This window comes from Strix uralensis, chromosome 2 (assembly GCF_047716275.1).
Source record: "Strix uralensis isolate ZFMK-TIS-50842 chromosome 2, bStrUra1, whole genome shotgun sequence".
Lineage (NCBI taxonomy): Eukaryota > Metazoa > Chordata > Aves > Strigiformes > Strigidae > Strix > Strix uralensis.
Window position 1 is genome coordinate 60,988,846 of NC_133973.1, and position 25,303 is coordinate 61,014,148.

Genomic DNA, 25,303 nt, shown 5'->3' on the forward strand with positions numbered 1-25,303 from the left:
TTAGTATATATGTAACTTTTTGAATGAATAGCAGGGGCCAGAGTTGTTGCCTGTGTCTGGCAACCCTGTGTTCCCACGGTTTTGCTGCAAGCGGCATTGTGCAATGGCTCTCCAGCTGCCTTGCATCCCTGCAGCAACAGTATGCTGAGGCTGAATTTGTCTCAGGAAGAGCAGTATTGATTGACTTACTCAATATTTTTGCCTGCCAAGCTCTTGAGATGCAAAATGCAGTCTTTCACAGCGTCTGCCACTTGTCTCATACTATCCTAAAATGATTAAAATGTAGAGAGAGAAAAGCTGTCCCATTGTTTTTGGAACTCAGAGTGTTGAAATAAAATTACATGCTATCAGTATATTTTGACAGGTGGCTCTGTTCTAAAAATGATTGTCGAAAAGGCACTATGGGGCAGCATGCTCATTTTTTTTTTTCTGTCAGGGTTGTACATTGTCCAGGTACAAAGGTTATTTTTTTGACTGTCCAAGCTGTGAATGCAGATTGGTCATTTCTCAGAGAGGAGTTCAGTTATCATCACTCTCATACATCTTGACCAGTAATGACAACTTAGGTCCCCATTTTCCTTTGCATATAAAATTCTGACTTCCGTCATCATGAAGTTTTGGTAATTCATCAGTGGCTTTGCACAAGTGTAACTGATCAGAACCTGCTAAACAAGTAAATGATGCCCAAACCTAAAACCATCCAGGTCCCAATCTTATTGTGTATTCTAGTAGCAAGGATTATCTGATCTGACATTGCATCCTCTATGTGGAGCACTGTCCTTATGTAAAGCATTTTACATATCTGATCCTGCTCCTTAGAGGTTATTCTTGATCTGGGACTGGCCTTTTATATTTCTTGCCTGGTTTAGGTTTGTGTCACATGTGTCTTATTTTATATGCCTATTGTCTGGGGAAGTGGATTAAGGCTGGCACAGATACACCAAACCCTAATTGCTTTAGAGGGCCTGCAGGTCTCCAGAAATAGTAAGTACTTCAAATGTTTATAATACTAGATTCAGCTGATGTTTGAAATCCATTCAACAAGAAGATCTGGAAGGCAGGTAGCAGAAAGTTTTACATAGTCTTTTTTTCTAAATATAATTGCCCTGTTAATACTATTTTATATATTCTCAGTGCTCAGTTTTGGTTTTAGTGGTGTGATGGGTTTTTACCCCTTGTACTGGGGCAAGCCTATTTCATATGAAACTGCAAAATATATCCATTACCCAGTACTTTGGCTGTATATCTTCTCCTATGAGAGTTTCAACCCACTCTGCACAGCACTGGATCAAAGGCAGACTGGTGGTGAGTCATCTATTTCCAGCCTTTTGAATAACTGATAAAATATAAAATGTGTTTGTGCTGAGGTACCTGGACTTGCCATCTCCAGGTCACTACACAACAGTTCACTCAGAGAAGCCAAGGGGATTATAAAGCACCTCCAGTGCTCAGAAGCAGCACTCGCATATGTGATGCACAGTCGGTCCCACACTGTACTGGTTGGAAAGAAAGCATTTGCATCATTAGCATCATTAGGCTTTATAGCTGTGAGCAGGTACCATCCGCTCAAGGATGGTACCAGTGCTATCACTGTTACCATAAAGACAACACATCTTTCGTGTGTTGATTTCAGTTTGATTCTGTAGAAGCTCTAGGCAACAACCTTCTTCATTTTTCTCTTTATTGTCAAGTTATGTCATGATATCTAGCAATAGCCTTTAATCAAAATAAACAGGAGTGACGTTGCTTTTAAGGAAACAATTTTGTCAAGACAAGAATGAATTGAAGCGAGCTGACTGGAAATGTATTTACTTTGAGAAATGAGAAGGAAGAAGAAAGAAGAAACTTGTTTATGGAGAAGATCAGCTGATAGGATATCTGCAATATGAAGAGATCAGAGGTGTCCCAAGAGGTTCCTGCAGTCCTCTGTTCCTTCTGAATTCCTTTTGTATTTAGAATCAGATTTTTTTCCCTCAGGTTTATCTGTTTTTCACTCATGCTGAAAAGAAAAAAAGGAGTCCAGTATAAGGGTCCAAAAGCAAAGATTTCCCAACAAACATGAATTTTGATTTTCAACATGTCGAGTACCCAACAAATTCTTCTTTAGGAAAACTTCTGGTCAAGATGTGCCACCTCATGCACTCACCTCCATCCTTGCCTTTTTAGACAATAGTTCTTCCAGTTATTTGCTGATGAGCTGTGTTGAACTGTGCTTCCAACAGTGCTGCCTTTTGTTTACAGGAGAAAAAATGGGGCTATGGTTCAGACTGAAGAGCCTTCAATGAAAATGAAACCTTTTATTGTCCTGGTCAAGAAATCTGTGCATGCTATTAAAAAATAAATTAGCCAAGATAAATTGAAAATGGAGCTGTAGAGATAGTTGGCATAGCTACCCTGTTAATCTCTAATCTGGGTTACCACAGCATTCTTCTAGAACAAGAGACCCCTTCCAGCAGAGAGGCCAGGCAGACAGGGCAGCAGCAGGGAGTGTGTGACACATGCATGAGAGACTGTGGCTTCCCCTGTGTTTTCCACAAGCAGCTCAAGGCCATCATCTTTGTCCTTCCTGACTGTCTGGTTTGCATCTAAAGTACTTTAGAGATTACTAGCTCTAGGGAGGCTTGTATTCCCTGGAAGTCAGCTGAGGATCTCCAACTGACAGCGTCTGGAGTAGACTAGCAGTGGTTTGCATAATGAGGATTTCCACTCCTAAAACTTCCAGAACAGAGAGTTTGGTTTGGGATTTTACCTGAGGGGAAGAAAGGTATTCTTATGTTCCTGTTTTATGATGGCATCTTCCTGGTGTTTTCACCACTACATGCCATATTTTTCTTATAGAGAAATTATACTGCACATTTTAAAATTTGAGAAAAAAAATCAATTTTTTTTTAGTTTTTATGGACTTTTTTGATGAAACCATGATGTGGTATTTTAGAGATGGCAAAGCTGGGTTCTTGGTCTTTCTTTGGTGGGTCTTTAAAATCAGAGCAATAGACCTGCTGCAAACTACTGATCATGGATCCATTATGATAGCTGTGTTGATGCTCCAAATTACAGAGTTAAAGCCATGCCCTCAGATATGAATGGGCGCCTAGATTTAAAAATAAATCCTTTGGATTATACCAAAAATTTGAACTGTCAAAAAATAAATGTTGTGGTGAACTGAAACATAGGTCTCTTAAACTGCGCTCAATTTAGCTGTATTTCAGTAATATCTCATTCACTTTTCATTGTTGTCAGCAGCCTATAGGGTTTCTCTTATATTTGATGGAAATATCTGTCTATGAATCATGTCACTCAGATGTATGTGGTTTTGCCACTTCAAGGAGTTAATAAACAGCATGTAGTTTTTCTGGTAAAGAACACCACATTGCTGAATCATTTGTGCCAATAGGTATTTCTTCATGTAAACAGTTTTCTTCCATAAAAAATTCCTTATTTTCATGTGTGGTAGGTGGAAGGTATTTTTGTTAAGTAAGTGCATGTAACTTCATTTTTTGTTTTTCCATATTTTTACTGTCAACATGTATTTCTCTAAAACTTTTGTGGATAGTAGGTATTTTTGAACAGGTTTTTGCAAGTATTTTCTTATTACAATTACAAAATCCCTTTATCATAGAAAAATAGATGTATTTAAAATGCAGGAGCCTGGCGTACCTTTCATATTTTGGAGTCCCTTTGCTAAAATCTGTGGAGACTAGATAATTTTCATGTTAAAATATCACTTACCTTCAAGTATAGAACTTTTTCATGTACAAAATTATATTAATAAAAACCATAATTTCCTTTTTAATCATATACTAAACAAAAATGTAGCCTACTGTAGCTTTGCAAGTTGAATTTATATTATTAAGTAGTTTTCAATAATATTCTTTCACTCTTAATTTCAGTCACCTGCAATACCTAAGAATTTTTAGGAAAGATAGATAAGTGGCTCTAATAAAACACAAAGCACTAAATATTTTGGAAGACTGCAAGATCATTTTCATTTGATCTGCTGTTTGTTATTGTCAGTGTAGATTATGGATGAGAAAACCTGCAATTATCCCCTGGTTAATATACTTTTGAATTGGAAGAAAGGACAGAGCTACAATGCAGCTGGCAAGTAGTCAGCTAACAACCTCCATTGCAGGCATTTAAAACACCTCTTCAGTGGGGCTTCTTAGTGATAAAATACGTAGGACTGGCTTTTCTGACAACCCATGGAACATGATAGATGATAGTAACCTTTTCTCTAAATTAAACCAGAAAACTGGGAGCCATTAGAGCAGTGCAGTCAGGCACATGAGCTTTGGGATAGCAACTTCCTTTCCTGCTCCTCACCCCATGAATACATATTTTTATGTTTATTTTAAAATTATGTCAGTATATTCAGGGCTATATTTTCATGTCCATTTCATTGAGCCTCCTTCACACTTTGCAGTTTTGAAATAGTTGTATTTGTCCTTATTTAGTGTAGCAGAAGTTAGCACAGGCCAGAGGTCTGTCTAGATTTTATTTCCTTTCCTAAACAAAAGCAAACTCTGAGTGTGAGCATCTCTCTACTACTTGCAAATGAGGTGTATGCTGAGAAAATCTTCAGTCTCATTTTGTAATTTCTCACACTTGCCTAAATAAAGTAAAAAAACCCAGAGTGAGCTTTTTTGAAATGCGTTTACATTTTCAGAGAAGGAGTTAAAGAGCATACTTGTCTTGGGCATCTATTTTTGCTTAGGGAAACATATTCTGCAAGAACGTGTACCTCAGTGCTATTTTCTCTTCAAATTTCTCTTTGTGATAATGTTTTTTGTTTTCTGCTGTGGTCATCTACAGCTATTTGTAAATTCTTCATAATATTAATTTAGACGAGAAGAGGAATCTGCCTGATATTTCAAGAACCAAACCACTTTTCTCAATTTTATTATATTAGTGATTAAAACATGCTGCTGTTTTCTTCTGCAGAACTGTAGTAAGACACCCAAATCTTTTTATTTCTAGTCGCAGCTGGGTATTCATTCTTTTGAAAATCTCTCCCTCCTATCAAATTTTGCTGGTAACTATTGTCAGGGGTTCAAGTAGCTGTGCTCTGATAGCAGGAGTGAATTTGTCTATTATTTTTCTAAGCAAAGACCAGATGTTTGTTCTGGGGTAAGCAGACTGATTTGCAGTTAAAACCTAAAGTAAAGGTACATCATTTTAGGCTATAAACAAGCCATGTCTCAAGCCACATGTGACTCAAAAAAAAAAATGTGAGAGCCAGGGGTAATTAGCTTCCTCACTGCCCTGTACATCTGGGGTATTTGTTTATGCAAGTGAAGACCAGATGGGTTATTCTCTCCCCTGTGTTAACAGAGGAGAATTCAGATTGGTACCTTGGACTAGTTCTTGCTTTTCCCTTGCTCTACATAGAGATGGAGATAAAAACAAGGCAAAGGGCTATATTTAGAGAATTAGGCCAATGGGAACTCAGTTCACTTTAGGAGCCAGTGATAAATTTGTCTCCCTGGGAGACTTCAGCAAGCACTGAGGCACATCATCTCCAGCTCCAGCCACCACACATACTTCCAGTTACTCTGAGCAGAGCAGTAAACAATTGCACACCAAAAGAAACTGGGAAGACTTTAAAAATCTGAAGTCCTGCAGGGTTATACTGGGCCCATGAGCGATGAGGTCTTGGTCATTTCGTGACTGACAATGTCTTATGCAAGAAAGAACTTTGCACAGAGTCCCATGGCCACAGCGCTCTGGTAATAGTCATGCCATTGCTGGCTGTTAGACTTATTGATCAGAAGTCTAGCTTTTACATTTTATTCTAAGTGTCTTTAATATAGTCACACTAACCTTTAATATATTCACAGTATTACAGGCAGGAAAAATTACACTGGGACAAAGGAACAAAGGCAAATATTGCTGAAGAAATTTTAAATAATGTGCAGATCTCTTGTGGACATTGATTCATGTGCTTCATGGTGTCAATAATTGTTTGTGAACTGCAGCCATTTTTTTCCTGTGAACAGAGCATTACTCCTGAACTATAGTCATTAGCTATTGATTAGCTCTATAGTCATTTTCATGCATCAGTAGTTCCAATAAAATAATAAGTAGCACTTATTTTACACCACTGTGTAAGATCTGTACATTGTTAATTAATAACTGAAAGGAGTCTTTAAAATATTTTTTTATTGCAAAGACCACGTTGACATTTTCAATAATCAGAAGTTTCAGGATAAATGGAAAAAGTCTTAAGGACTTTTTTGTTGTTGTTTGGGATTTTTTAATGGCAAAGTTATAAATGTTCTGCCGTGTCAGGACAGGGCTGCAATAAGAAGGACATATTTGTCACTGTTTAGTGCTAATGTAATTTCCTGTTTTGCCTACTGTATGACTCTCCTTTTTATCCCAATTGTCACTAATGTGCTATTTTCTGATTAAATGATGATACCTGAGATTCAGCAAGGAGAAAATAATTAAAACTATTTGTTTCACAGACCATCAGAACCTATTAGGGATTAGACAAATATAAATTAAGGGTTTTTTTTTCCCCGAGCCATGTTACAGACTTTGCAAAGTTCACAAACAATTATAATCCTCTTTTATTGAACACAGATATAAAAGTAAAGGTCAGTTATGTTTTGGTCACTAAGGAGTTTATATAATTGGTAAAACACAAATGTTTAGATAATTTATTTTTTTAAAAAGTGTGCTGCTTGGGAAGCTCTTACTTGTTGATTGTAGCCACATCGGCTCAACAGACATTTGCAGAGCACAGGGGGCTTTGCAGCTCATCCCTCCAGCGGCAGGAGCAGCTCATGCTCCGGGAAGGACTGAGCAGCAGCAGGGATTGTGGCTGATGCTGGTGGCCTCTGTGTCCTGAGACTGGCCCCACTGGCACTCCTTCCCTGCAGCCCTGGACATCCAGCAATGCAACATGCAGTCACACCACTGTTTCAATACCCCTTACAGTTTTGCTGCAAGAGAAGCCTTCATTTCTGCCCTGCTCTAAGGGCTTGGCTCTGCTTGTGGACCCACCATTTCTCCTGTCTTCTCAGATTTGACTGGGACAACATATTGACAAGGTTTCACCTAATATTTCCCTCTTTTTCTCTACTGTCAAAAGACTTGGGCTTGCCTCTGCTGCAGAGATGGTAAAAACCATCTGTCCCAAGAGCTCGTGCTTTCAAGGCTGCTCTCTACCCCTTTTTGGTTTCTGAAGGGGCTTGGTGACATGGATGGTTGATCCAAGGAGGACAAGTGTCGGTGCTACGCTGGGAACCCTCCTACCCTGAGCTCCTGAGGAGACCCTCCTCCACATGGCATATGGGCTGCAAAAAGGGATCTGACCCAACAGAGCAAGTGCCCAGCATGCTGATGTAGGACCCACACTCAGTGAGGTTGCAGTGAGGGCCTGGCAAGAGACATTTAGGAATTTAAGAGGAAAAGGGAATGAAGAAGAGCTGGGACTATCTGCAAGATTGCCGTGGGGCATGATGAAAGGGCAAGTGGAGAAATGGATGAAAGTTTAGATTGCAGGTGTGCTTTGCATATCACCTAGAGAAATAGAGTCCTAATCTTGATTGGAACAATTCAATTCCACTGTGAAGTACATATTAAATAACAATAGGTGGCTGCAGAGCTGTGCAGACTTGCAGGTGAAAAGTAGAATTTTAAGCAAGCTGCCAGGCGAGTGGGAGAGGCAGCAGGGAGAGCTGGGACAGGCAGTCTATGCTGGCATTCAAGCCTCTGCTCAGACCTCAACCTGTATTTTTATGAGTTAAAAGCAGTTACTAAACCACAGCACAATTCTGCATTAATTCAACTGGAATTTTTCCCAGGAAGCAGAATTTTAATCATCTGGAGCATCGCTGTTTGCAGTGTATCACTGCAAGGAAGCAAGTGGGGAGGGCTCATTGATTGGACTCTCAAGGCAAACGGATGTGTATAGCAAAATGGCATTACCAAAGAGCATAGTTCAATACGAGCTCCCCAAACCAAGTGAATTATTTCAGCATCAGATGAGTCTGTAGCATGTATTTATCGAACCACAAAACCTCGCAGTATTTGTTTCCCATTCTAAACAACTGCTCTAACCTTTTAGTCAAAAAGCCCTATGAATAAAAGTGCAACAGAAACTCTCCTGGGGCACTTAATAAAAAGAAAAGGTTAATTCTCACTGCTGTTGATAGTTCTGCAAGTGTAAGTCTCTGGGTCATAGCTACCTATGTCCTTAATCAGTCCAGTATCAAAACCCCAGTCAGAAACCCTCTGCAGAGAGGAATAAAAGGAATATGATTATTTTCAGGAAGATTGTTGGGGTTTTTAACATTCTTGCCCCACAACAACTTTTTTTTCCCCTTTTTTTTTTTTTTTTAATAGCATACTGGGGAAGAACTTAAATGTTTTCTCCTTTCCAGTTTTAAATTGTCCTCCTTCAGGTAATGACATTTGACAGTTCACTATGGATCTCATTTTTGGAGCTTGAACCAATTCTTCTTGCAACACAAGCCAAGACGGTCAGTTTAGTCATTCGCACAGGACTGGGATATACCATGTCACCTGTATAGCAACATGACACTTCTGCTGTGAGTTCTGTCATTCAGCAAAGGAAACAGGAACACAGGTAGGACCACATCTGTCACCAAATCCAGGCCTTTGCAGGGGAGACATTTTTCACAAATTAATGGCTCCATCTACCTTAATGAAGGTTTACAAAACACCTTAGAAATAAGCCTGGATATTAAAATTAACAACTTCAGTGGACGGTAAATCTGGGTCTTGCTACTTACTAGTACTTAACAATTTTCAGTACATCCCACTTCCCTGCTTTTCTTTATCTGTTCCACTGGTAAGAACTGCCACCTTCAGTTTTCTCTCTCTGCCCCCTTGCAAATTAATAACATTATCACCTCTCCCCAGGCTAACATCCCCCTCTGCACTACAACTACTAACCTGCCCCTCTTTCAGGCCATTTAGTTGATTAAATATTTCTCTCATGAGAAGTTGTTTTCAAGATGGAAGTTTTTTACTTCTGTTTCAGACCTTGGGAAGCATTTGTGCCTGAGAGTCTGCATATTTGCTCTCTCTATAATGAGCTCTGCAGTATGATGTTATGATGCTTCAGATCTCGTCTGACATAATTTTAGAAACATGACTAATCTCATTGAAATCAATGGCACTATTTGCCTGTCTAAACTTATACATGTTCTTTGGGGCTCTTCTGAATTGAAGACATTGATAGGTTCCTTGGCCGACAGTAAAGAGCCCTGGGATTGATTGATTTAAACAAAGGGATTTAAATTACAGAGCTTAAACTCACTTTCAGTCTACACAACAAAAAGCATGATTTGAATAATCAGATTCAGTCCTCCTTTGCATTTGCATTTTTAGTTATTTTGTTAAAAACATGTTGATTCTGGTAGGTTAGTAAGCATTCAGATGTGTCAATTTGTAACTGAATATAGCCTTTGCCTTCAAATGTAGTACTTCTCTCAGGTAACCTAGAGGATAAGTTATGCAGACAGCTTCATAATTATATGGTTTCAGAATCTATCTGTGATTTCATGACTTTAGCATTCTGTTGTGGTGTTTTGTTTACAAGATGACTATTTTTTTCTTTACTTTTCTTACAAGCTGATTTCAGATGAAATATGGCTTTAATTAAAATGAAGAGAACTGTCATTTTTAAAGGGTTTTATTACTTAAACAGAAATATCTTGAACTTACGGGGTTCATTTTTCTCATCAAAACCGAGGATGTAGTTACTGACTTGAACTAACTAATTTTGTTTACTGTATCTGTCAGAAAGATAGGATTAGAAAATCTGAGCCACTGTCACCTATTTCTATTCTTTCACTAAAATAACTATAGAAAATTAGTCTACTCTTCTTGTTTTCCATCTTTGGAGCATGTCACTAGGGACAGACCTAAATGAACCCCCTTGTTTATATCTTTTTGGTTTATTGTTGAAGATTAAATTGCCAGCAACTAGAATTATAGGAAACTTAATTTTGCAGAATAAGATTCCTTCCCTCCTCACCACTTGTATCTGTCTTCTAGTTTGCAATATTGCCCTCTCAGCTTGGGCTATATTGCAAAACTATAATTTAAACACAATAACTATATAGAAAAGAGAAACCCAGACCAGCTGGGGCATGGACAGTGCTAAGTGGTATTTGGTAATCTGCTTGAAACTTCTTCCTTCCAGCCAGCACAGCCTCTGCAGGACTATCACATTTCAGTCCTGCAGAAAGGCTCAGAGAAAGGGAAAAGGAGACGAAGGCTGAGACTGAGGATGAGGATAAGCACTGTGAGGTGATGCCTCTTTTTCCATTCAGGAGCTTTGTGTGGAGCAGACCCATCAGCAGGATTTGTTGCAGCCCAGCTAGCATGCCACTGCAATGTAAATGTGAGAAATTTGGGGTAAAGTGTATTTTCCCTTTCATCACAGGTGTATTTTTGTCTTGCATGCTATTAAGGCAGAGATGCACCCTGTAGTCATTTTGGGTTAGTTTGTGTGCTTTACTATTTCTGGTCCCCATCTTTGCTAGCACAGGGACATGGCCTGCCTGTGTCCTGGACAAGAAGTGTCATCCACTGACCTTACCTGGTGATCCAGGAAGGTATTTGCACCTTCTCTCCCGAGCCGTCTGGTTTCAGCAAGTGCCTCCAGCAGGCTGGTGAGAAAGCTGGCCTGGCAGCCAGCCTCCCTCAGCCCCACCGCCCAGCTGAGCCCTTAGGTGGAAATAGCCCCGGTACTGTTTGGGGTGCAAAATGGAGCTTGTAGCAATTTAAAACAGAAGAGGCTGTGAAATAGCCACTGGCCTATGTAATTTTGAATTATTTAATTTTGTCTATGTTCTGTACAGCCTTTGTGCTTTTTGGTCTTGTCATAGTTCATAAAGGTTTTCCATATTGTGGTTATATTTTAAATATGTAGGAGTTCCATGCCTGTCCTGAGTGCTTATAAGCATTAAAAAAATTAACAGTCCTCTTAAGGAAGTTGTGAAGTTGGAGATTTCCATTTTCTGAGAAGGGAAAACAAGATATCTGGGCAAAGCGACTTGTGAAGTGTTAGTAAGTAAAAAGTAGAGATGACGGTAGGGTGCTACATTTCAGGAGTGACCATATATCTTATGGCTGAAGTCTTGTGTTTTGAGCAAAAGCTGGCAAAGACATTTTACTTTGTGTGAGCAGGCAGGTAAAAAAATAAATTGTTCAGAGGTATATGCACTCAGGAGCATCCTCTTCAGCACTTAGAGCCCTGCTGTGTCTCCTGCTCTCTGGGGCTGGTAAAAATGCAGGTTCCATTTCAAATGTAAACACTTCTGTGTGCTTTTCTGTCTGGCATCATTTGAAAGAATTCAGCAAACTAAAGATGACCTACATACTGGTATAAGATAATGCATTAGAGAACGAAACTTCTAAAACTTTCATCATTGTTTGTTGTTTTAAGTCCTCTTTAATTCTGATCCATTCACATTTTGAATCATATTTACATTTTGGTTTCAACTAAAAAATTTGGCATATATTATTAAATGACGCAGATGTTCCAGCCACTACCTATCAAAGAGGTTTCCCCTAAGAGCTTTGGTGGAGGGAAGAGTAGTCTTATGCTCTTAATCATATTTCTCACATAGTAATAGTTCAAAACTTAGTAGTAGTCTTGCATAGTAAATAAAAATAACAGGATGATTCCTTAGTGTATATCTAGCATGAATACTAAACTGTAATTAAGTAATCTTACTCAGTGATAGATCAGTCTACATCTCAGAATGAAGAAGATTTTATTGAATTGCTCACATGATACTGTAATTATGACCATAGAGCTGGTAGTAAACAAATAAATTGTGTATTTTCCTTTACAAACACAGAAAAGAAGTAACAGCCTAGTGTGTGAGATATCAGGATGAGGATTTAGGAGGCTCATTCTTTCCTCATCTCTTCTCCTGACTTGTGCATTTGCTTCAGTAAATCACTTTGCCTGTCTGTGAATAGAGGTGTTGCAGAAAATCCCAGATTATGTGAAGATACCCAGGGCAATTCTGAGTAATTTAAGTCAGTCATCCTCAGCAATACGTAGCTGCAGGACATCACCTGGTTTCCAGAAGGATGGTTAACCAGAGTGCCACGCTCCCAGAAGAGGCTCCAGCATTTTGTGAAGTATGTGTACTCTCTTGGCTCTCTTGTCCTGTTATTGCCTGCCTTATTTCCTAGAGACTGGATGTTCTTCCAGCAAGTGACTGTCTCTGGCTGGGTGTTTATGCAATGTCTGGGGCAGCAGGCTCCTATCTGTCAAATTTTGCATACTTTTACAGAGCTGAGTGAGGTAACAAGTGTAATGTAATTTGAGTGGCTGCAGTGATATGTCAGTTCTGACTTTGAAGACACTGCTGTCTGCTGCAAAGTGAGTTTAGGCATCAACCTTCAGGCAAAGTAATCTTCCTCAATGCACTTGACAAAATGAACAAAGGACTCAGTTATGATTAATGACTTTGACCCAAAGTTTCAAGTCATGTAAAGTTGGGTTCTTGTTTCCATTTTGAAAATTACTTAAAACTAAACATCATTCTTCTAGTCCTCCATTTCAACAGCTTAGAACATGTAAAGTATGGATCCACAAACACTCCTGCTCAAATCTCTGAGGTTATATTGCACTTCTAAGTGAGAGAGATTCAGTCTGAAATTAAGACATGTAAATTTATTTTTGTGGTATCTGCAAGTGAGTTCACTGCTGAAGCTGCTGTTTGAAGTCAATGGAGATCTCTTCAGTGTGGCCCAGAAAGTGGCTAGTCAACAGGGCCTTCATTCAGCTACCTGCTATCATAGGCATCTGATACTATTTGAGATCACCCATGAAGTCCTGCTTAGTCTGAAGCAGCTGCTTTGGAAGAGGAGGGTTCAGAGCCATGGTCACTGTCTTTCTCAGTAAACCTTTGCTCATGTTTTGAGTCTGACAGAAGAGCCATCCCAGGGCTTCAGAGTAGAGCTGCTTGGTGATTTTCTAGCAAACCAGATTTCTCAGAAGGCATTGCTTTGACACAAAAGAAAGTGAAACCTTCCACCCTTGACTCCATCAAAAGATTCATGGGAAATCAGGCATTCAAGGCTGCGTGCCTACCTGCTCCTTGGGCTCCCTGAGCAACAGGCTGACCCTGGCAGTCTTTTGGGGACCGTTCCTTTCTTCCATGGCCTACTTGTCTACAGGCTTCCTAGCCACGGGGGGCTGATGTGAAGATGAGGTAGGGCTTTCCAGAAAATTTAGTTTCAATATAAAGAGAAGGAGAGATTCAGGGTTTGATACTCTGTCTGTTTGCCAGCTATCTCTGCTTCTGTTCTTTACAGTGTTTTGTGCTAGGATGCTCAGGGAAAAGCTTCTCTTTTTCCCAGAATAAGCATGAATTATTTATATTATAAAAGTTCCTTTCCTTCAACATTTTGTTATTTAGTTTGAAAATTGCCTTGTGTTCTTAATTCATCAATGTTTTGTCTTTTATTATGTATTCATATCTTTGATTCAGAAATTATTTCTCTGTAGCCACAACATTGTCAGGAGAAAGGCTTCACATTTTAATTCAGCCATTTATGTTTGTAGCTACTGTCGCTTTTAAAGATGAAATCTAAAGTATTTTATTATGGAGTGAATTTATTAAAGAATTCTCTTTGCCATGAGTTGGAGATTGAAGAGAAATTAATTTGATGGTGCTGACTGGGTCTCTAGGGAAAACTGTATATTCAATAAAATATCTCTATCTCTTTCTGGTCTATAATCAAGGCAGAAACTGGATAGAAACAGAATAATAGTGAGCTACATATGAAAGAATGGGAGGAGAGAACGCAGATGGAAACCAGGGCTTTTGAGTAAAGGCAGAGACATCTGAAAAGCTGTGCTGCCAGACCTCTCTGGCAGCTTTGGCTTCCTAGGGATCTGACAGTTGGTCCTGGCCACCAGTCTCACCAGGACTTAGAGTCAGATGTTACAGCCTTATTGATCTAAGGTTGCTGAACACGTCCTTCCACCTGCGTCATGGTTTCCTTTCTAGCCTTTGTTTTCATGCTCAGTGTTTCAACTGATTACTTTCTGGCTGAAATTTTCAAAGCAATGATCACGTTAGGAGGTCTAGACACTGCAGAAGTTACACAACAAGCACTCAGTGCACATAGCCTATGTCTTCACCAGGAGGCTGTGACACTAGAGCAGCTGTTGTTGTTTCACATCAGAGTCTTTCACCTGTAAGTAACTTGGTTTTGAAATGATTTGCTAGTTCACAGATCATAGTAATCGAGGCTCCCTGGAACACAGGTAATTTGTTTCTCACAAGTTTGTTTGCTTTAATATTCACGGAAATGCAATACCTGCTACTCCATTTCCGACAGTTTTCAAACTATTTTGTTTTGTAGTGGCTTCATGTTTTCCTTTGTTCTTGAGAGTCAAGCAGTGCGTTAAGGGTGACCGGGTGTCACCCCTCCGTTAGCTGCCAGCAAGTAGATGAAAGACTTTGCTGTACCAGGTAACAGTAATTTAACGTTCTCATTCTTGTTGCTAAGCCCCACTGTGCATATGCATACTACTGTTCAGGGATCCCAGATGATTGTTGTCTTACCTGAAGAAAGACAGAAAAGGCAGAAAACTCTGTATGTATATACAGAATTTTTCAGTCCATAAGCAAGTCAGTAAAATACTAACATTTGCAAAACATTACCAGAATAATAAATGTGGAGAAAAATAAAGGAATGCTGGCAAAGGTGCCTGAGTACCCGGACCCAGAAGATGGCCTGTTCAGTGCTTGCTGTGTCTTCCTAGCTGTAATCTGGGAAATGTGTCACTATTCAGAGAATGTCTTCTTATTACTTGAGCCATGAATGGCCTGATGGAAACTCACCCATTTAAAAAAGCAAGGTCACAGAGCGAACACCCTGAAAACCCGTGCCAAAAATACCCCTGAAAGCTCCTTTAACTCATCAGCCCATGAGTACATTTCCCATATGAACTGAAAAGTGCATGACATAATGGATGTGAGTACTGAGGTAGGAGCACCATTAAAACCAGTATCAATGAGTGTTCCTACAGCAGTCTAGTTAATATTGCCACTGAGGGGCATTCTACAAATACTTAATGCATTCTGCATCACAAATTTTCTGGATAAAGGTGTTTTAACATGTTCTTCTTCAGCATTAAGCCATTTGCTAGCATACCAGGCAGTCCTGGGTGCACATCTGCCTGTTTAGCCCCTCATTTGTGTTCCTGAAAATGCAACTGCAATGTCAGTCACTGAGTTTGCCAGCTGTTTTCTGCTCTCCATCCTCTTTGCCCAACCTTCTCTCCTACCATCTCTCAGGATGGCAGCATCCTGAAGTCATAAAATACAAACCAAATACAATCAGCTGATTGACTGGGGCGAGGGGAAGCTATTCCAGAGTATCTACTCCTCTGATACCAAGCGTTGTATCACTACTGCTTTTTCAGTCATATGTCCAACTCTGTCAACCAATATAATTTGAAGTATATGCATGTCATCCATTCAAACTGTTTGTCATAGTGTTTAAGACAAATAGCAAGGTTCTCACTGTTTGTTGGTAGTTACTGAAAATGGTACTGGGAAAATGGATTGCAGAAGAGGAATTATAGGAGCATATTAGTTTTGTTTCCCATCCAATTTTCTGTGGTTTCCAATGGACATGCCATACTGTCTGCCCAGGACTCTGAGCTATGAATTCAGGTGGAGGTGGAACTGGATGAGTACATGGATTAACAAGGAAAGCATCATGAAGCCATCACGTATAACTGATGTGGACAAATAATTTCCAAAGAGTTAAGCTGTTGTGCCTGTTGTGGACAGATGAAAAGGATGTGACATTTCATAGTGACTTGGCTGTAGGGACTCACTGTCATCAGCTAACACATTTTGTGAGCATTAGTGCCTAGTATTGACAAGATTATATGGCACTTAAAAATGCATTAATCAAAAATGCGTTAACTGGCAAGTCTTAGAAAAACAAAACTAAACCACAAACCCTCTTAGTATATGTCTCAGTTTTCATAGAACAGAATATTCCATTTCATGCTGACTGAAAATTATTCTATGTTGATGACTTACTATTGATGAATATTTTAAAAAAGAAATATCAAATCTTCTGTAAAAAACTATCTTTTTCTTTGGGAGTAGATAGCGCCAAAATAATGTCATTTTGTGTATGTAGACTGCATTTTGCTTAAATAAACTGGTCACATACTATCTTTTGTCTACTTCTTCCACAGCCTACCCATGTAATGAGCAATACAAAGATAATTTCAATCAGACCTTTATTTACTGTTGAAGGGATACTGCAAACAAATAGTTAATTGTTAAAGTAAAAGTAAAAGACATGATAAATACTGTAACAAGCAAAAGGAATTGCAGATGCAGAATTTCATTAGGAAAAATTTAAACAGAAATCAGTTTTACATGGATATGACAAAGGTATTAATTACAGTTGCTTGTATACTAATAATATAATAATTTGTAAATAAAAATCCAATTTAAAAAGTTCAGCACCAGTAAGTTGTAACTGAAGAGTGAAGAAGCATCATGCAATTTATAGGAATCCCTCTTGTCTTAGGATAAGTCCAGTCAATTCATGAACAAGATGTTACTGATCCTGTATGTATGTATATTATTCTGTTACTGTTTGGGGTTTTTTTAAATTCTGGCAATGTGTAGAGTATCCTCCCCTGTGATTTGAATGATACTTATTATTACTGCCTGTCTATCTGCAACTTTTGGTATAACACTTCGGAGTCCCAAAGATGGGAACTTGGTCCTGTTTGTATAAAGCATCATGACAAACGTCCTGGGGTTTATAGATCAAGGTATTCAACCATTGGCCGGTCATTTCTCAGGCCTGTTATCAGGTGCTCTCCTTCCTAGAAGGCTGTTGGCATCGAACGATGGGTCAGATGTGTTGCTTTGACAGTAGTCTCCTGCTTCTGGTCATTTTCTTTTCCAAGGGCTTTATGGTTCCTCCTCATCTTTTGATGGGCTATCGTGTGGTAAAAGAAGAGCTATGGGGCTCCCAGGAAAGTTGGCAACCAGGAGTGAGGCTGTCACTGCTGGAACAATTCATCCTGCTCCCTGTCCAGTTACTCATTAATTGCTCCAGTGGTTGCAACCTGCTGCCAGCTCCTTCCTTCCCAAGAGGTCCTCAGGTGCTGGTACAAGGGCAGGACATGTGTGCATGTGTCTGTATGTGTGTTGCAGTTGATCTATGGGTGTGTAGTAGATCTGACACTTTGGGAAAAAGTCTTGAATGCGTGTGGTCAGGTGGATGTACAGTGTTTTCAAGGTAGGTATGGGCATGATCCAGAGGTGGAATCGCAGCATGCGCTTTTCTCCTTGCCTCTCAAAACAGGTAGGTCATCCACCCAGCTGGAAGGCCAGGACATTCCTGGTGTAGAGTTTCCTTTTTACTTTCATTAAAACAGAAAACAAGACAAAACAATGAAGACACCCTCAAGTAAGGGAACATTAAAGCTTTCAGCATTAATTAAGCACTCAGAAGATGGGATAAGACAATTAATTAATCATACACTATTCTGCTTCCTGTTGCACTGGAAAAATAGTTTTCCTTTATCTTAAATTATTATACATTAATTACTTAATCTATTATAGTAGTTTTTCCTTATGTGTTTAGATAATCACTTTTAGCAACAGGTGATAGAAACTAATAGGAATTTTGCACAGAACCTTCTACTCAGCATATTAGATATGGTGGACAGGATGAAAAACAAATTAATTCTTGTGAAAAGTTACACAAGCTGACCTTAATGGAGAGTGACAATGTCACTGTGCTTATAGACTGCACAGTGTGGCCATGTAAGCACATCTATTATTGTCTGAGCCTGCTCAATATTTTTTTTGTATTGAAGAATAAGAAATAGTTTGCTATATAAAATTTTTGTAAAAGGTATACTAGGGCTGCATAAATGAAACCAACAACTAACTTTCAACTTGTACAGTCTTTATTTTAAATATTTGATATTATTTTGAAAAGCATAGAATAGAATAGACTATTTCAGTTAGAAGGGACCTACAAAGATTTTCTGCTCCAACTGCCTGATGACTTCAGGGCTGACCAAAAGTTAAAGCATGTTGTTGAGGGCATTGTCTAAATGCCTCTTAAACACCAACAGGCTTAGGGCATTGACCACCCCTCTAGGAAGCCTGTTCCATTGTTTGACCGTCCTCTAGGTATAGATCCTCTCTGGTGGGGAACTTACCTGACATATCATCAAAAAATTAAAATCTTGATAAATCCTGCATATCCTGGGAGACCCTTCCCGTTGAATCAGCAAAGGCACGTGGTATTTTTGATGCTGTAGAAAGATCCATACAGACCAGTCTCAGGTTGCAGAACGCCCTGCTCGAATGCCCTGCTCATAAGAACATAATCACACAAATTCCACCCACAGACAATTTTTTTGAAGCATTTTAGTTTTGAGCTCTTGTCATTAAGATTCGGGAGTCATCGACATTGACATTTATACTTGTTTGTGCTGGAGAGCTGTTGAACTCAGAGCATAACATCCAGTGAACCATTGCATGAAGTAATGGTTTATCTGTTACTAAATTTTTAAGTAAAGCACAGCAGTATGTTAAAAAACTTTTGGTTTCTCTCTGTCATCCAGAATAAGTTGTATAAAATATAAATGCTCATATTCATAATTGTTCTGCTACTTTCCTGTATTAAGTTATTTTATATTGCATAATAGCTGATCGTGATAGTAGCCACTGTGTGAGCACATGGACTCCAACTTTTTGGAGTCATCCTGATCCTGCATGCACATAGCTTTATGTTGTTTACATAATCTACTGCATGTGAGTTGCACTATTTTCCATAAGATAAAGAAGAGTGAAGAAGTAGTAGTAGAGTATTAAACTAAGGTAAATAAGCACTTTGTGTTTCTACATAGTATCTCACAGTACAATCATCTTCTTAAAAAAATAAAAAACATTCCAGCAGTTACCTGGCCCAATCTTTTTTAATGTACTGACTGATATTTTGCTGAGATAATGCCTGTTGGATGGCTGAGTTATCATCTTATTTCATTTGGTGGTATTTGGAAGAGAACATGCTGTCTTTGGGTGGTAACTGACAGTAAAAGCTGGTTATTTCGTGGCCATTGAAGGAAAGTATGGTGCTATTACTGCTCTTTGCAACCTGTTGGCATCAGTATTTTTTCCTTCAGCTTAAACACCTTTGATCAAGGGCTTAGCATAGAGTGGAGCATTTATATTGGAACCAGCAGAGCTCTGTGCATGAAAGTACCTCAATGGGGCACGTTTCTTCTTCAGCAGATCGCTGTTTGGGGAGTGTGTCTGTGGTCACACAAGGAATGTGTTTCCCTTGCAGATCCTGAGGGTGCTCTGCCTGGCTGGCAGCTGGAGAGGTAGTGGTTTGGGTAACCTTGTCTTATTGTGTGATTGTGTGACATGGCTCTAACTTATTTGTAAATGACACCAAATGCCAGATGCATCAGATGATAAATTAATTATTTCTAATAAGTTGTGTTGTATTTATCACACAGTGAGAAAACAGTTATTTCTTTTTAAAAATATCAGAACCTTGTCACAAAAAGCATCAAATGACTCAGATTTATATTTTTTTAATAAGGCACTGAGTAACCTATTCAGTACTGTGTCATTCATCAAATGAGTTCTTCAGGAAAAGACATCCTGTCAGGTGCAGCAGACAAAGCTATGAGCAGCATCGGTACTGTTAATGACTCAGAGAATGACTGCAAGGATTGTAAAGTGATACATTATTATCTAGCAGGCATTGATCATAATTATATCACTGATAAAGACAAAACATATCAAATGTTGTGTTTTAAATATGCCCTTCAATGAAAGAAAAAAATGCCATTGAATTAATTTCAGTGATAGCTGTGTGATCCTTCTGAATGCAAAATGGAAATGTTTTGCATATCCTCGGGATGAAAGCAGTTATCTCTCTAAGCTATTCACTTATTAATTTTCATTTAATACTCATGGTATTATAGATCTTTTACCATTTTGCTTTATGACACTGCAGAACCCTGATAACTGTGCTCCGTGTAAAATGTAATTCCCTGCTTTACCTGCCTGCTTGAATTGAACTGCGGAATCTTAATTTGCTGTCGTAGTTTCCACGATCATTTGCTCATGTCATATTGTTGTTACAATGAACACATTGCACATACAGCATAGCCTTCATCTTCTTCAGGCAGAGTACAGACCCCTTCATCCTTGCAAAATGAATAATTAAACTAGGATTTTAATATTTGTGTTTGCTTTTGGGTTTATTAGCTCTGTGAAAACTAAATCAATTATTTTGTATGCTCCATCTGACTAGCTCTTGAAAAAATGGACCAGAGTTTTCCATATAACTGTTCTGTGGCTTTAAGCTATCTCAGAATAGCACTGTTGTAGAAATGGACTGTACTCTGCCAAGTGAATAGGTGGCATTTTTATCATTGCCAGTTTGAGGTTTGTGTAAGGACCACAAGTGTGGTGCACTGGTAAGGTCCTATGGCGAAATGTAAATCTTCTATTGTACCTGTCTTGCCTGAATTTGGTTTTTTTTTGTTTTTGCAGGCTCCAGAGGAAGGAGCCTCTACAACCATCTATGCAGCAGTATCGCCTGAAATGGAAGGAGCTGGTGGCTGCTACCTTTACAATGAGGAAAGGACAAAATCGGCTGACGTAGCATATGATGAGGAGCTGCAGAGAAGGCTCTGGACGGAAAGCTGCAAGATGGTTGGGATTTCTGATGAATCCAGGAGAGTTCCCTAGAAGAAGCCACTCCCATCTGGGTAAATGAAATGCATTGACAAGCATCTTAGGTGAATTCTTGCAGCATCAGTCATCATCCTGGAAATCACTGTTCAGTCCCAAAGGCAAACATGAACAACTCTGTTCTTCACTTGAACCCCTAGTCTGCTAGGGTGTGGGGGGAATATTCCCACAGAAAGATGTAGTGGTTGGTTTTAAATCTAACCATCAGTTTTGTAAATCATGATGTTTCGGTCTGTGATTAAAATACAATCTTTAACCTTGTGCAGAGTTGAGTTTTCGTTTTTTGTTCCACAAAAAAAAGACTTTCCCTGGTGAGCATGTTGTGTCTGTGGCATGTTGAACTTAAGTCACGTTTGTAAATACAACCTACTCTTTTTCAATCAGTTTTAAAAGTTGCAGCTTTTTTTCCTTAAGCTTCGTTAATCTTTAAGACACTTTATAATGAATGTCAGCCTGTTCTAATGCAGACATTTGGCATTCATGATCATGATGTTGTTTCTATCATAACATTAGTTTTATATGTCAACTTTTATCCAAAGATATTAACTGAAGGTCAGAACCAAAAAAAAAAAGTAAATAAATAAGGTCTTCGGACAGGATATTGAATTCAGTTGTTTTCAGTTTGAGTTCAGCTCTCTTTTAAAGGCAAGCCATAAGAACGAGGAAGGGATCAAACATAATAATGGTGACACCAGTTTTGGCAGACAATGCAGTTGGCCTGTTGTCTCAGCAGTGGGCTAAGATTATTTGTCCCCTTTTCTCCTGAACCCATGTAAACTTGTGTCCACAACTTGCATTTTCTTTGGCAAGGAGATTCACTCATCTACTGCGTGTTGCATGAAGAATAGCCTCCTTTTATTGGTTTTGAGCCTAGTTCATATGAGTTTCAAAACCAGAGTTCATGATTTGGAAGAGACAGCAAACAATTTATGCCAGCCCACTTTTTCCACATTGCTAAGGGTTTTGGAGACTTCCAGCATGTCCCCCTTGAACTGTCACTTTGCCATGTTGAAGGATAGCCCCTACCTACTCATCTGACTTACACAGCAGCAATAGGATCTTTTCCCTTTTGTTACATATTTCTTTCCTAAAAATCCTAACAGCTGTTTTATTTTAAATTTTACTTGACGGTCTCTGAGTGTGGAGATGATATTTTTTATAAAACTGATGACTTTTTATGGAACTAGATGGTCTTTAAGGTCCCTTCCAGCCCAAACCCTTCTGTAATTCTATGATCTCTCCTCAGTGTGAAAAACTGTCCAATCATGGACTCTGTGTCTAGGGAGCCTGAACTTTTGCTATTAATAGAGTAAGCTCTACCCTACTTCCATCTCATTCATTTTAGGTGTAATCTGAAAAAGCAGCATAATCCTATAAATGTCCTTGCATTTCCTTTTTTTAAAGATATACACAGCAAAAGAGACCAATAGGTGGACATAAAGCTTATATTTACTTTGGGGTAATCACTGCATGACAGAACTAAGTGCAAACACAGCTTTGTGCTCTCATTTCCAGCAGACTAGAAACAATATGAATGTGTTCTTATGCACTGAACCCCGGACTAATATCCCTTTTGGGATTTTTAGCTCAAACCTGGTACTTCACTGACCATATCTCCAGCCTTTGGTTCAAAGAGAGATCACATCTAACTGAAAGAAAGCATACTAATATGTCCAGAGACAAGCAAGGAGATGCAAAGACAAAAAAATAGTATGAAAAAGGAAAGCAGATGAGAACAAAAATAATAAAAAATCCAAAGGAGATCATATTTCCCCTCTGAATTAAGCCATGCATGATTTATTTCTGTCTTCTTAGAGTTAGTATACACAAGGGTTAGCAGCAAGAAATTTATCACTCAGTCACTATAACACTTTCCCTGTATGATTGGCTGACTTTTTTTTTTTGGTAAGTGAATGTAGTGCTTGTGAAATGTGCCAGACTGACACTCTGGGAACTAAATTCCTCTGTTTATTCACGGTTCATGCACAGAATGCAGTAAGCCTGCTAGACAGCCAACATTCTGATGTTGCCATAGCATTCCCACGGAACATCATTGCTGCTAGAAGTATGTCCAGGATTACTTAAACTAAATGGGACCAAATTACCTTCAGTTTACCTGTCTTGAAGCTCCACAATATTTTCACAACCAGTTTCAAGTGGCATAGGAATTGTTAAAATAGCAAACAGTAAAGAGAGCTAGTTACACTTTCAGTGTAATCTGAACCTCTTTGTTAGTGGTCTCAGTCCAACGAAATCTGTTTTAAACAACACTGAAAACATGGTTTGTGAGAATCGAGAACACACATTGTGCCTGCATTAGAGGAAAAAAAAAAAAGTGTCCTAAAGCCAGGGTATTCTAGAATGGTGTGTTGCCATGAAGATATAGTTGAGCTAGTTACAAAAGAATTATCTCAGGGACTAAAAGCAGAAAACTGTGTCAGATCAGCAATGTCAAATAAGCACGTGAGCTTGTCTTGAGCAAAATCCAATGTTGTCATAAAGTGCTGTGAGTCACTGGGAGCACTCAGTCATGATACTTTTGCAAAAATCAAAAATAATTCTTAACATGTCTATTTAAGAAAAAAAAAAAAAAGGAAGCATGTAGAAAGAGGACAATGATTTTACTTCTGCACAGAGAAATGGTAAGAGCTGATTTACTGAGCTGAATAACAAGGAATTTGGAGATCTGAGAAACCACTGAGTTTTACTTCACTGAAGACATGGCTCAGAGATTACTTCAGTCTTTGCAATATGTGCATATGTATAGAAAAAATACCTGAGAGCTTTTTAACCTTGCAAAGAAAGGCAAAACAAGCTCAAATAATTGTAAATTGAAGTTAGACAAATTAACCTTCCAACCTGAAAACAGATCCTCTCTCTGTGAGAGTAATTGCATATTGGAAAACGTAGATCTGATATCTGAAGTTAATGAAAAGATGCCTCTGAAAAGACACCTGGCAAGGAGGCCAGGTAGGCTCCTAAGCAAAGTATGTCTGTCACAATGAAGTCATACTTATATTCTCCCTCACGTCCAAAGTGACAGCACTTATTTTGATTAGTATGAGAGTGACCCATTGCTCACAACTTTTAAAATGGATACTTTCATGCCAGTACTCCACCCAGGCTAATGTTTAATTCAAAAATCTAGGTGCCTTTACCTAGTCTCAAAAAGGCACACAAAACCTATGGTCCCGTTCAAGCCTGAGATTAACAGAAGCATCCACTAAGGGCCACCATGGTCTGATACTATTGCCCTTGGTGAGAGAGTGAAACCATTTCAAACCAATATTTTATTCTTTTTTAAATAATACTCCTGTGGAAAAAAAAATCTTTAAAGAGGACAGAAAAGATAAATACTCTTCTGAAGGATAGTTCAAATAAATATTATAGATCTTACTGCAATGAATGCAGTTATTTAGGCATTTGATAAGACAATATTATTTAAACAGTGAACTTACACAGGAAATAAATAACGTGCTGACAAAGAGCCTTAGGTTTTTCAGGAAAAATGTTAACTTTTTCATTAATTAACTAATTTATTTATAAAATGTGCAGAAATCAAATATGTACTGAGAGAGTAAGTGCTGTGATTTGTGTGTTAATACACTGTTACTCGCACATAATAAAGTAGTTACATCCTTGCTTCCAGTTCAAAATTGATTTTAAGCCCTAAATGTGGAACTTCTGGCCACACCTCCACAATGGTATTTTATAAATATTTGAACTTTATAGTTCAATTTCTTCACAACTATCAATTCCTTTAATACACACTGAGAAGTGATATACCATAGAAACAAAGACTTCATTATTTAGCATACTGCTTGCTAGTGCCTCTTCCAAATGCATGGTAGTTTTAGCCCCAGATATAACAACACATGGCAGATATTTAAATCCACATCCTAAATAAGCTATCTACATGCAACCCTTGGTTGTTGTACAGTTCTGGTATTAGACTGTCCTTGCTCATTATATGACATGGTTTATGCTCCAGCTGCCTCCGTGGAAAGACAAAATCAGATTCCAGTGAAGTTTACATGAAGTCTGTCACAGATAAGATAAACCCACAAGATTTTAAGAGAGCGAAGGCTGAGGACACTGACCAGACTGCAATAGTTTAAGAAGTCAGTGCAAATTGTGAAGTGTATTGTACAGCATCAGGCCAAGCGAGACAGATAAACCATTACTATGTACAATTTTTTTGAAGGTAATTTTATTCCTTTTAAACCAAAACCATTGTGTTTCAGCAATCCGCTGTGGTAACATTGACAATGCTATGAGCATTGTCAGGGAGAAAACAGACTGGTGGCCAATAGTGCTGTTTCCCGATGCATGTAGTTATTGGCTTCCATACTGTACCCATCAATCCTTGTTAGCATCTCTCCCTTTGGAAATGGACCTGAGCCAAGAATTCCTTTCATGCAAACAATCAAAAAGAGTCAAAAAGTAGCAGTCACCATCATTTATTTAGACAAATACTGTTTAGATTGAAACCAATTACCTTAAAGACTTCCTAATCC

General features: G+C 38.7%; 1 protein-coding gene across 5 annotated transcripts in view; it reads left to right on the top strand.

Annotated features, from left to right (window-relative positions):
* The window catches only part of DHRSX (dehydrogenase/reductase X-linked), a 182,115-nt gene extending 161,068 nt beyond the window's left edge, over window positions 1–21,047 (top strand). For 4 of the 5 annotated variants that reach the window (XM_074858905.1, XM_074858908.1, XM_074858907.1 and 1 more), the window contains one exon: window positions 20,586–21,047. In XM_074858905.1, the coding sequence (XP_074715006.1) occupies window positions 20,586–20,783 (198 nt within the window). In that variant the 3' untranslated portion in view covers window positions 20,784–21,047. Of the gene's footprint in view, window positions 1–19,362; window positions 19,400–20,585 lie in introns of all 5 variants that reach the window. The other variant, XM_074858909.1, reaches the window with a different exon arrangement.
* The last annotated feature ends 4,256 nt before the right edge of the window (window positions 21,048–25,303 follow it).